This window comes from Nothoprocta perdicaria, unplaced genomic scaffold (genome assembly GCF_003342845.1).
Source record: "Nothoprocta perdicaria isolate Ctin4 unplaced genomic scaffold, notPer1 scaffold_54, whole genome shotgun sequence".
Lineage (NCBI taxonomy): Eukaryota > Metazoa > Chordata > Aves > Tinamiformes > Tinamidae > Nothoprocta > Nothoprocta perdicaria.
Window position 1 is genome coordinate 175,774 of NW_020455799.1, and position 12,646 is coordinate 188,419.

A 12,646-nucleotide genomic window follows, 5' to 3' on the forward strand; every position below is an offset into this window, starting at 1 on the left:
TAAGTAATTTTTTCCTGTTCTTGAATGTCCGTGGAGAAAAGATGAGATCAGAAATTCATCAGTTTTATAGTGGTTGGCCAGTAAACATCTTTTTCATCATTGAGATCATAAAAGTTGTAAAGTTGAGCCTTGCAAACCACTTATATCTGATGGTTCTGCTCTCTTAGCAGGTGGCTTCCTCTGGTTAACTAGAAATTCTCCTCAGCACAGAGGTTTGATAAAAATAACCATCATTGCTAATTATGCATGAGGTCTAGCAAACAGTAACAGAAATAAAATGCTAAAAAAGGAGAAAAGGAGAACAAAGTTAAAAAAAACCCAACACTCCTTACAAGAGTTTTGATTTAACAGAAGTTTACTTTTTTCAATAGAAGAATACTTTTTTTCTTTCCAGAGTTAAAAGGCAGTTAASAGTTTCAAGCACACATATACAAAAAGTGCTCTAAGACTGACATGTTTTCAGTTGGTTTTCTAAAAAGCTTCAGTGAAATCAAATGTAATTTCCACAGTCACAGTTCAGCCACAGTCACAGTTCAGCAATTATATGAAAAAGCTTATATTGTAATATTAATTAGTTACTCTCTGCAGCTCCCAGCTCTTTTATCACATAATTGACTTAAATGTCATTTATCAAACTACATTCAGATGCATACTCATTTTAGGATTCTAGCCAAATTCTTCTAAGGAGGTTTTGCAGGGGTAAATCAGAGGTTAGATCAATATAATTTTCTTTCAGTAACTGGAACACAGATGCAAAATTTCCCACTGGAAAAATAGCTGCGTTTCCAAATTAATCCAGTCAATGATAGCAAAATGCAACCTGACTTATACCACACAGAATTTGTGTTACATAACTCCTAATGTGGTGCTAAGACAACAGGGAAGAATTACACTTTGCCAGAGGCAAGAATTCATCTTTCTCTCACTTTTTTTTGACTCAAGAGACACAYACCTAACTAATTAGGAATTCCACAATTAGTTAGGAATTCCTGAGGAATTCCACAATGCTTCAGCTTCTTATTATGTTAAAGGATTTTTAACATATGCTTTTTAAGTGGACCTCATGATTATTTTTATTTTAAAAGATGCTTTTTCTCTGACGTCTTCCCCTTAGTTACTGCACTGGGAATAACAATGCACAGGCACAAAATACGCAGCCTGAGCTAGGCACTCATGTGTCACAGTAAAACTTAATACTTACAGAGCACTCTACTAACCAAAAACTATATGGAGCAACTCCCAGGCAGYCAAAAATACAGAACTACCTTCCTCATATGCCTGCTCCATGGTTGTCATGTACCTCCATTTGAACCTGCTCAAAAGCAGGATGGCTTTTCATTCTGCCAGTGTCAGGTGTGCACAGGCAGCAAAGTCCCAGTCTCACACGCACAAAASAGAACACAGAATCTAAACTCCAAACCTGGTTATGATTTGTTCTTCTTCATACTTATTTAAAATTCTCTTTTGGCTAACCCCACACTCTTTCCAGATACACTAATCCATAACAATGGTACAGTGCCAAGTGCTCGCTTTTGTCTTTGAGTACTTCTACATTTTTAAAAACTGCGAGATTTGACAAAAAGGGAGCACTGCCATTATCCAAGTTTCTCCTTGTTTCTCCTTGCCATCTCCAAGTTTTCTCCTGCATCAACTCCCTACTTGTTTTGGATACTATAACGCACATCGTAAAATATGATTATGGATTTCATGTAAGGGGCTAACATTTCAGTTAGGTTTAAGAAAAAAAAAAGAGTGCATACTGTGTATGGATGATAAAATGCTCAGTCTAAAACTGCAACTTGCAATTTCCTGCTTAGCTGCTATTTGACACCAGAAGTCTAAATTTTTACTTCATCTGGATGCATAAACTTTACTTCTCTATATATGCAGGTGACTATGCAGGTGACTTTAGTAGAGATATCCTCTTGCTGAAGAAGGCCAACTTTCAATAATAAGAGTTTCACTGAGTCAGAGAGGAGCTAAAGATGAACACAGCACCCTATACAACAGTGGCTAGGGTATCAGTTTGAACATGGGGAGTCTTAGGATCACATCATTCTGCAATCACTTTGGCACTTCATAGGCTGAAGGACTCTCTTGTGCCTTACAAAAAAAAAAAGAAAATACTGTAAGGAATCAGAACAAAATATGTCACTGGCTGTRTTCGTGGGAAAGCAATTTGAATTTTAGAGCGAAATGACATCTTCTGATCAAAATCTATCTCCCTTTACTGGACTATCTTGTACACAGGGTCTCCAACTTGAATTGTTCCAGTTTTGTCAACAGCGAAATATCTTCCGAAGAGAGGACTGGATTTGTACAGATGTTGCTCAGATGGATCACATAAGCGGTAGCTGCAGAGAGAAAATACTTCTTAAAAATCAGAAAATTTCAGTGATGACAGAASTGGCATGTGAACAGTGATGTCCTATGCTGGTCAACTTATTAACTAAATATAMCAGTTAAGAGAACTAAGCAGTTCAAATAAAATCAAATTGATTGCATTCACATAACCATGTATTCACACACACAGAAACTATCATAAAAAAATGCCAAAGTGCTAAGTTAAACCATTAAATACCTTAAATATCTATTTCCACAGACATTCACACAAAGAAATAAAAGAGGTAGAGAAGGTAAAGTTCGCAAAAAAGAAGAAAGAACTTCCTGAGTTTTCTTACTATATGGAATTGCAGAAAGTAGAATTAAAGTCAATATAGGCAGACCTTTACACCCTGACCTTGAGTCTAACATATGCTTAAAATCACTTATGTAACTCCTGTCTAATGTCTATTGGGATCTAGCCTATATCTACTCGCAGGCTTGGGAAGCACTGGTATTTTTACAACCTTTTCAATGTTTCCAGGGGCTCCTTCCTATCCATGACCCCAGTGTCTGGGTCCACAGTTGTTAAAATACACCTGCAACAACAGACAGTGCCATGTCAATAATGGTTATGTACGTATGCATACATATATGTGTGTGTGTGTATGTATGTATTTAATAGGAGTCCCAAACATTTACCTGCCACAAGACACTGTTCCTTTCAACTCCACATCACCAATAACAATGTCCTCCCAGGAGTCCTGAGGGAAAGGAAACATTATGCACAGATTAGACATATCCGCATGTAACCATTTCTCCAGGAGCTGGTTCTAAGCACAGTCACTCCTGGAAAAAGAGGTATCATTCTGGACAATCATCTYTCTCATATCTACACGGTAAGTGCAATTACAATATGGTATTATTTTAATGAAATATCTATTGTCATTTTACTMACCCAATTCAGCACACATCAGTAATTACATTTAATTAAAGAGCAAATTCTTTGGCAAAACGGAAACATGACATCAAAACACCCAGAAGCCATCAACACCATCAGTTACCTTTACTGGATAGAGTGCTTTTTGCACCACTAGAATATTGTCAGAGATGCAGTTATGGTACTGCAGTATTACAAGGGTGAGTTTTTACTCCTGTGACAACCACTAAAAACATCACACTGACAATTTACAAATTCTTTACCTGTATCATTAATTTTATGCATTATAGTCTACATAACTTTCCTTACTTTACACTTTTAAGGCAAGCACTCAGTCACAGCCTGTCACTTAAATACACTTATTTTATCCTTCACTAAGGTAAGTATCCACAGGCTTGCCACCTCCCTCAGTGTTTCACACACATTTAAGTGAGCTGAAGCTGCACTTGTCTGGAGGTCTGCTGCAAATCACAGAGCAGCTCCTCATCCTTCTAGACACAATCCCCCAAGGAAAAAAAAGCCACAAACACATATCCAAGCCTCCAAAAAGGCATTTAGGAATTATTTTACCTCTTCATAAGCACTGCAACCTGAAACAAGAATATTTGGCCTGAAGTATTCCATCTTAACTTTCTTTTCCAGCCTGCTGTTTAGATCTTCCAGTGAAGCTTCTGTAAGCATCAAGACTGGGCTGCAGTCAGGATAGGCAACCTACAGAAATAAACACAAAGAAATCCTATGGCTACTGCAAGACCACGGCAGCAGAGTTTGCAGAAATACTTAGCGGTAAAAAAGACTGGTATGCCACAGAGTAGCCTGGCAGTGTTATGTTGCTGCAGTAATGTTTTAATTCACTGGAAGTTATGTTAAAAAGTGAAAAAASGAGCCATTTCCTGCATGTTAAAAGTGAAAAAAATGAACCTCTTCCTATATCAGTAAACACTCTAAGTTTCATTTACTCAACTTGTAAAATTAAACTTTATTTATAGGGTTAAGTCACAAATTATATCAGCTACTACAGCTTCTTATATAATGCAATCAAGGTAGGATGCATGTTCCAGATGTTAATTTTGAGTTTTACAGGTGGAGTAAAGTATGTCAGTAAAACAGGTTATTGCAAGTTGGGGTAGACAGTGAGAAGTTTATGGACTTGCTGGACTTACCTGATTGACTTTAATCAATTAACTGCATTTTTCTATATGCTGAATCTATCTTACCACAGTATACTGAATCACCTCATCACTGAATCTACCCTATGACAGAGCAAGTTTCTCATACAGAAGAGCCACATTAAATTGCAACCATCCACTCTTTGGCCTAAGTTTCTTTAGTGGCAAGAGTGCTGCCATTGTGGCAAACAAGGCCAATGAACAGGATTAAAAGAAAAATTCTACACAGTTGCCAGTGACCCTGAAAGGGCAGAAAATTTTTGGAAGAATTTTGGCATGAAAACCCTTCTGTCTTTTCACCTATACTATCATTTTCCTCTCACGCATACTGTAGCTTAACTACGCTACTGAGCACAACACCTTCTCTCTCTACTGCAAGTATTTAATATCCCATCTTTCAGTTTCTCCTCATAGGAAGAAAAACATGAAAACTCTTTGGACGGTAATTCCTTGGCCTACGTCTACAGAGAGCTGGGTTTTGCATCATCCCTTTATACAAAATATAAGACAACTCATCTCACAACACTGCTAGACCTAACAACGGATAGAGAATGAAGGTTTTCTGCCTAACATGGATACACCAGCAAAATATCTTTAAAAATATAGCTTTCTTCTATTCTCTTCTATAAAAAGAAGAGGTTCCAATAATATTGCAGTGTAACATTTCCTCTTAAAACGTCAGCATAAAACTCCTTACCTGTGGAGGATCAACAGTTTAGAGCAGACTGAAAGCAACATCTAGGCAAGTAAGTCATTGCATCAAAGGTAAAGTGAATGTTCATGTGCTTTAAGTACAGGACAACCTACTTGGTTAATTGAGTTCACCACCTGAGGGCTGAACATGCATGTTTGGGCAAGGGAATATAAATTTAAGAAGGATACAAAACCTCACTGCTGGCAAAAACAACATTCATTTACCTCATCGGTGGTTCGGAAACGGTTTATTATATCCTTGGACTTCCGTGGCACCATGGAAGGCTCAAAGTGCACTAGTCGATACGGCTCTGTTTTCAGGAAAGAGGTAATCCACTGGGCCACTTCATCGCCACAGTCCCTCCCTTGGATATCCAGTCCAAATATCCTGCAGGATCACAAGTTAGATCACAGTTAGCTGCAAAGCTGAAGGCTCAATATTCCCCAAAGGCAAACAGCCTGTTAAAAAAAAATAGTAGTCGTAAGATCCTGTAACCAAATTACCCAAATTGTAATAAAGCAGAAGTTGGTTACTGAATGTGGTGTAAGAATCATTCCAACACACAATTTCCTGTGCATACCTTGTTTTGGAAGATRAGCAGGAGGGACATGGTCAGAAAATAGCAGCTCACCTCAATGTGAAGGAAGGAACCCTGAAACAGGCAGTGGGTGCATGGATTTAATGTCACCCACTGGTCCCATAAGGAAACACACAGGTCTGCTGCTCTCTCAAGCAAAACCAAGGGCCGGCTCTTGCCCTGGGGTGTGTGACCTAAACACCAAAAGATCTTTACCTAGAAATGTAGAAACTACAGTCTGAAATGTAACTGACTGCAGAAAAGAAATCACAGTTTAAAGGGGCATGGTTAGTTACTGTAATTAAAATTTGTAGCTGTTGTCCCTCAACGCTAAGGAAGCTTTCCTTCAAATTTTAGTGCTGCCAAAATTTAGCTAAAGCTCTCTAAGACTGCTGTCCAAAGACCACTTGAACTAACACGGTGATACTAATAGATTTGCATGTGTCAAAAATATTCTTATGACAAAACAGCAAAACATTTTCTGAGAAAACCTAATATTTACATTATTCTCAGAAATCACACATGGGGTCTGAGCCACATGAGAGTCAATTTTGCAGCTCAGAAGGCTGAGCAGAGAGTGACCTGAACCATCAGACCAGYGGTCTCAAGAAGAAACTACTTCCCTCCCCAAAACAGCTATTTCCCAAAACCTGAAAGATTTTTTTTTTTCCCAAGCAGATAAACCTAAGTTAAAAACAACRACAATAATAAGTGACATTCATTGACTTCCCCTAAAACTGCTGGCACAACATCCCAGGAGGTCCAGCGTCAGGTAGCAAAGTCAATGAGTAACACTAAAACACAGAGATTGAGCTGCTCTATGTTCTAAGAGAGGTTAAAGATTTAAACCAGAAGCAAAGTCCATAGGGCATAAAAAGCCACTGGCAGCAGGAAACAAACAAGTTTACTCAAGTAGCAATTTTTTTCTGGCAGGAAATGTAAACCTCCACTCGACTTCCCAATAAACTTCAACACCAGTCACAGATGATTTTATTACTGTCCTCAGAGCAATGATTTTGACCCCAAAGCACTGCAGTTTGCCTCCTCAGCCATACATCGCACAGCTTAAAGCACATAAATGTCCAGGCAATTCACGTAGCTGGTGCCCCACTGCTCAAGACCCTCATGTGAGGAGGACATGAGTTACTGGTCACCAGTGGTCACTTCCCCTCGCGCCGAGCACGTCGCAGGTCACTGTCGGGGACTGTGGCTAGTAGTGGGTTAATGCTACTAGCCACCACTAAGTCACCACTTCTGGTCAGTTCCTAGAGGAGCAAGAGGGAGCCCTCGTAAATACACGCTCACTAGATCTACTCATAGTACCCACAGGTAGGTCAGTGATGCGCATCTCCAGCTCCTGCTCATTTCAGGGACTTGCTGGGAGTCAGCGCACTACGAGCTACTGAGCAGTAAGCACTTGAGTGACCCAGCTGCCCTGTGCACCGCATCTGGACACCCGCTGGCAACACCCATTTGAGCCTCTGTGCTGTGATCGCAAGCATCAAGGACCTTGCTCCCATAGCTGTGACAGCTGGTGGGTACCTGCTTGTGCACCTAGGAGCCCAAGGCACAGCCAGGGAGAGCTCCACACAGGTGCAGCTACCTTTGCACCACGTTACTGCAGCTTCAGGGAGCAGAACCTCTACTCACAGCAGCCTGAAAGGAGGGTGGGATCATCCTCGCCTGTGGGTCTGCGGAACTAGTGCAGGACAAACAGTGACCATGTACCCAGCTTAGGGGCAATTTGCTSTTTTGGAAACACAACCTGTCCCTTTTTATTTTCTTCCTTTTTGGGTATAAGGAATAAAAAGCAGAGAAAAGAGTAGACAAGTTTGAGAGATGGTCCTAGACCATCTGTCYGGCTGTACTCTATCAGGGAGCAGAGATTTGCTCCTACAGTCAGTTAAATAATACATATGTGTATATGTATATATATGCATATATGTATATATAGAGATATATAACATGTTGTTTAAGCTAATCACCACATCTGCAGCAGTGTGGAAGCTGAAGCTGACTTGACGAAGATGATTAGGAAGGTTAAAACTGGTGTATCACGGCAAAGGTCTGAGAGGGGGGATGCAGTGATCCAGGCAAGCCCTGAGACAGGTCACCTGAGGCAGAGAACGACCCACAGAAGCTCCTGGGGAGTTTCTGTTTAAGGCAAAGTAGATCCCGYGAGCAAGACGCTTTCTGCTGTTACATGCAGGAAGGGGTGCAAGGCAGTATCAGTGCAGCAAGCAACAGTAGCGTGGAGGCCAAAAGGAARCGATAGCCACACTTGTTCAAATGCATGCAGGTGATAAGGAGCAGACTTCACTTTCCTAAACAGAAAGAACAAGTCTATCTTAATTAGGATAAATTATATAAAGTAACAAGATATGCGGTGCACTGCTGTTCTGTGGTGACACATCTATAAACATGTTCATAAGTGTTTATATAAAATGTTTACCTATTAAAAATTAACCCTTAACTAAGTACTTTATTTTATAATGAATTTTATTTTATAATTTTATGTAACTATAAATAAAATTTATAATAAATTTTATAATAAATATTATTTATTTATAATAAATTTTATAATAAATTTTATTTATTTTGGTCCTTTGCTTTATTCAGAAGCAGTGCAACTCTTGACACAGAATACAGACCTGCCTTCAGACTGGTCTGATAACAGACACAGGGGTCCTACAGCTTCCTGGATTACTTTTACCTCAAAAGCAGATTTATCCCAAGCACAGGAACCCCTGGGAAAATTATGCAACCATATAACGAAGGTATCACAACAGGTACATACAAATGCACAAAAACAGACTGCAGCAGCTTCTTAASCAGAGAGCTGAAGAAACTCTCAACCCTGGCAATCCAATAAACTATATGCAYGAATAAGAGACAGAGTGCATGCGGTGGCTTCAGCATTACATTTGCCTCCCTCAAACATCGTATTTTTTAATTTCAAAGTAGACACTGCATCTGGACTTAGCAGTTTTAAAGTAGTGCAATGTGTGCACAGCCTTTTCCAGCCCAACATGCCATGGCATTGCCTCAGCTCTGGCTGGGCACAAGCCAGTCCCAGSGGGAAGGCATCATGCGCTCCGAGCACAGAATCAACACAGCTCCGGGCACAGGACCTTGCAATAGGATTGCTGCAAGCAAAAACCTGCAAAAAAAAGACTTCATTTGCCTGAACTGTTCCCAAATCTCACTTTGGGAATGGCTGACTAGATCAGAAGAGTCAGCCTGGAGCCGACAAGCAGCAACTCAAATTGCTGAAGTGTAGCAGCTGCACAAAAAACAGGCCTCAAGCTGAAAGAACCAGACAACTTTAAACTAGGGGCATTGCTGCTTCCACATGCCATGACAGCGTGTACGTACCAGACAACCTGKCAGCTTTCCAAGTACACTTACACACACCTAACCTTGCGTATCTACATTTCCTACATCTAGCAGTTCTAAACCCAGAGAGGGCAAGAGTTTATTAAAGCAAAGGAAGAAAATTAAGGAGAAAAACAAAGCACTGGCATCTGTAATTCAGAAGTCCAACCTATCTTTTCATTACTAAAATGCACTCGGTCCATTTAAATCCTTTTCTAGTGGCTCAGAATTTCAGAAAGATAATATATCAAAGTGCATAACCTGTAGCTTGCACCTGCCTTGTGTAAATAAAGATCCTGAGCTCTGCTAATAAGCAGTTTCCACAGCAACACTTATTACARAAGCTAATGAATGCAGTTCCTTCCAAGCACTCTGTTAGATTTAATTATAGCAGCTGTTACATTAACCTATTTTGCTATCCAAAGGAAATAAACACTTACCAGCATGTTTGTAGAGGCTAATACCACAGTTACTGCACAGTCTTATCTAGAGTTGGCATTTAGCAGTGATTTGTGATTTCCCTTGGCCATTTTTCAGCATGGATTAAAACACACTGCTGGAAAAACAGGCCAAGGTAGTGCTGAAGACATGACTGAGACACCAAAGTTTGTCACGGGGTCACCTTAAGCCCCTCAAGGATGCAAGGGGAGGCGGCAAGGAAGAACTTGCTCCCTGGAAATGCCCTTCTCTCCCCTAGGATTAGAGGGGAGCTTCAGGCAATGGGGAGACTCCTCTGGGCACCTCAGCTGAGTGTCCCTGGCGAGGGCACCTTGGCCCTGGCGGCTCAGCCAGCGTGCAACCCAGAACGCTGCTGCGTGCACGGGTGCAGCCAAGAAAGTCTGCGTGATGGAGACCACCAGAGGCGAGCTAAAAGGCAAGAATAAGAAAAGCAGAAAGTAGACAGAAAGGAGTAAGCATGCCATGGGATGAAGGCTCAAGATCACAGTTCATCTGGCAGAAATATACGGCACGTGATCCCCGATTACTGCGCTATGGTCTGCGAAGAGTTGCTTTCACTGGAATGTAACAGATTAAAAACAAACAAAGCCTTAAACCTCACACTGCCACAATGGATCTCGTGCACAGGGCACAGCGGAGAGCTCCATCTCGCGCCCGGGGCGCCCGCCGGGGTTGCGGGGCGCGCGCCCGGCCGTACCTGCAGTCCCGCACGCGGTTCTTGCGCGGCAGGCGGATGGGGAAGCTCAGCTTCGTCATCTCGGGGGCGCTGAGCGTCAGGCAGCCGTTCTCGCAGCCCACGGAGACGAGCACGAGGCGCGGCTCCTGCCGCGCCGTCACCATGTGCCCGTCCTCCTTGGTCACCAGCCAGAACCTGCGCCAGAGCGGGGAGACAAGGGCGCTGAGCGCGGCCGCGCAGAGCGCGGGGCCGCCCGGGCCGCCGCCGCCGCCCGCTACCTGTCGCGCAGGTCGCCGCTGCGCAGCCCCATGGGCGTCACCTCCGCGCGCGACACGGCCGCGCCGCGACACGACTTCACGGGGTACACGACGAGCCGCGACACCGTGCCCACCCGCTCGAGCCGCCCGCGGCGCCGCCGGCGGCCCCTGCCGGCCCAGCGCCAGGCGCCCAGCAGGGCGCCCAGCGCCGCCGCGGCCGCCGCGGCCCAGAGCCAGCGCGGAGCGGCCGCCATGACGCGACCCAGCGCCCCGCTCATGGCGACTGCGGCACGGGGCGGGACGCGCCGCTCCGGCCCTCCCGCCGTCCCCGCCGCCCGGCCCGGCCCCCTGGGCGGCCCGCCCGCTTCCCCGCCCCGGCCTCGCCGTGGCGCTGGCCGCTCGGGGAGGAGGAAGTCCGCGTGTTGGCAGCGGGTGGTGCCGCCTCCCTGCACTCACCGGCAGGGGCCGAGGGTCAAGGCAGCACAAACACGAGTGAACACTGCCTTCTGCTTCTGTTTTGTTTAATATTTGGGCTGTTTTAGCAAGGCACATCCCAGAAACGGATAGTGGATAGTGGATAGTGGATAGTGCAGGAACACAGGTGTAACTGACACATGGGACCAGCTCCGAGGGAATGGGCAGTGCTTGGGAATGGGCCATGGTCAGCAGCCGGCCCGGGGTGGGCAGACCTCAGCGCCCCAGCCTGGACCGTTCGGGCCGCATCTGGGCACGTGTCTGAGCAAACCGYGCGTGAGAGCCCGTGCGAGGGCTGCCCCGTGCTCGGGAGGCCCTGCCGGAGCGCCAGGGCCAGCCCGGGGCGAGAGCCGGAGCCCCGCGGCTCCACGGAGCTCGGCACCGCTGGAYGTCACAATGGTGGAGCCACAGAGCAGCCCCCGGCAACCCTGCAGCACGCTCCCGACCGGCACGGCCAGCGTTCCTCCTGAATCCCCAGTGCACATTGCTGGGGTCAGGAGCTCTCRTTGAAACCTCTAGGATCGGTCCGCCAGGAGGTAGGAGACAGAGGAGTTCAGCACAGGGCATTGGGACCGGGATGGGGGACTGGAAGAACTACATTAACTGCATCCTGAAGGACAAGAATGTGGAAGACGTGGCTATCGTGGGCCACACTGATAACAGGTGCGTGTGGGCATCCAAGCCGGGAGGGCTGCTCGCAGCCATCTCTCCTCAGGAAGTGGGCTTGATCACCGGCCCTGACAGGAAGGCGTTCCTGCAAACCGGCATCACCGTGGCTGGCAAGAAGTGCAGTGTGATTCGTGACAACCTGCTGGTGGAAGAAGATGATGTGATGGATATCAGAACCAAAGGTGGAGACAGCAGGTCCATCTGTATTGGTAGGACCTCCAGAGCCCTGATCTTCCTCATGGGCAAGAGGGGCGTCCATGGGGGAGCCCTCAATAAGAAGGTCCATGAAATGATTATGGGCATGAAAATGTGCATCAGATAATGTGAAAGCCACTCATCTTCCTGAGCACAGGAMGAGGAAGGAAAGCAACCTGATTTAGTTAAACATGTCTCTGCCTGCTTCTTTCAGGTAGGGGCTGCTGTGCTGGCAGATGTTCTGGTACACTAATAGTCTGCCTGACCATGTCTTGCTGCAGAAATGAGCCAGATTCACATTCCTTTACCAGGATGCTTGGTGTTACTTGAGTTGTCTCCAGGCATTCTTGGATGATCTCTCCCTGTTACTCTCGTTTTACTGACTGATTTTGCTGACTGATTTGGGGGAAAAGGTCTGTGTTAAGAGTAGGTCTGGGAAAGGGGAGAAGAAATGGCAGTCCCTTTGCATGCCAGTTCTCTATTTTGCTGTTTGATCAATCGCCAGAATGGCATTTGTCATTTTTAAGACCTTCCTGATTCTACGAGTAGTCCACAACACTAAAAGTAAGCAGTGCTACTTAAAACAGGCTGCCTGTATTTCATTTTCATTAACATACCATCAATTATAGCTCATTTCATTTTCTTTCATGTCACATTAAGAATTTTTTGAATCCATTGTACACCGTTTGCCACGTGTTAATCAGAAAGGGCTGATCACGGGAAGAGAGAAGGTAGGTCACCTTCACTCGGCATCAACACAGAGAAAACTCAAGGAGGTATCTTCTCACCTTGATGCTGTCAGCTAACTTGATCTTCTTTCCCCAAGTCTGGTCAGACCA

At 44.6% G+C, this 12,646-nt stretch overlaps 2 protein-coding genes across 2 annotated transcripts; one reads left to right on the plus strand and one right to left on the minus strand.

The window, feature by feature from the left end:
- Positions 1-369: 369 nt before the first annotated feature.
- Positions 370-10,747, minus strand: LOC112955153 (mitochondrial amidoxime reducing component 2-like). Its single transcript, XM_026048428.1, has 7 exons — positions 10,491-10,747; positions 10,234-10,407; positions 5,350-5,512; positions 3,833-3,973; positions 3,025-3,086; positions 2,850-2,921; positions 370-2,354 (listed from the first exon to the last, which is right to left on the minus strand). Exons 1-7 carry the CDS (start codon positions 10,745-10,747, stop codon positions 2,228-2,230), a joined length of 996 nt encoding a protein of 331 aa, XP_025904213.1. The 3' UTR covers positions 370-2,227.
- A 773-nt stretch (positions 10,748-11,520) lies between these two features.
- PFN3 (profilin 3) lies at positions 11,521-11,934 on the plus strand. Its single transcript, XM_026048392.1, has one exon. It carries the CDS (start codon positions 11,521-11,523, stop codon positions 11,932-11,934), a length of 414 nt encoding a protein of 137 aa, XP_025904177.1.
- The last annotated feature ends 712 nt before the right edge of the window (positions 11,935-12,646 follow it).

Coding starts and splice junctions, on each gene's coding strand:
- PFN3 (XM_026048392.1), top strand. CDS start 11,521: ATGGGGGACTGGAAGAACTACATTAACTGCATCCTGAAGGACAAGAAT.
- LOC112955153 (XM_026048428.1), bottom strand. CDS start 10,747: ATGAGCGGGGCGCTGGGTCGCGTCATGGCGGCCGCTCCGCGCTGGCTC. Junction 10,408..10,490: donor AGCGGCGACCTGCGCGACAG/GTAGCGGGCGGC, acceptor GCTCTGGCGCAG/GTTCTGGCTGGTGACCAAGG. Junction 3,974..5,349: donor GTTTCCGAACCACCGATGAG/GTAAATGAATGT, acceptor TTATTTCTGTAG/GTTGCCTATCCTGACTGCAG.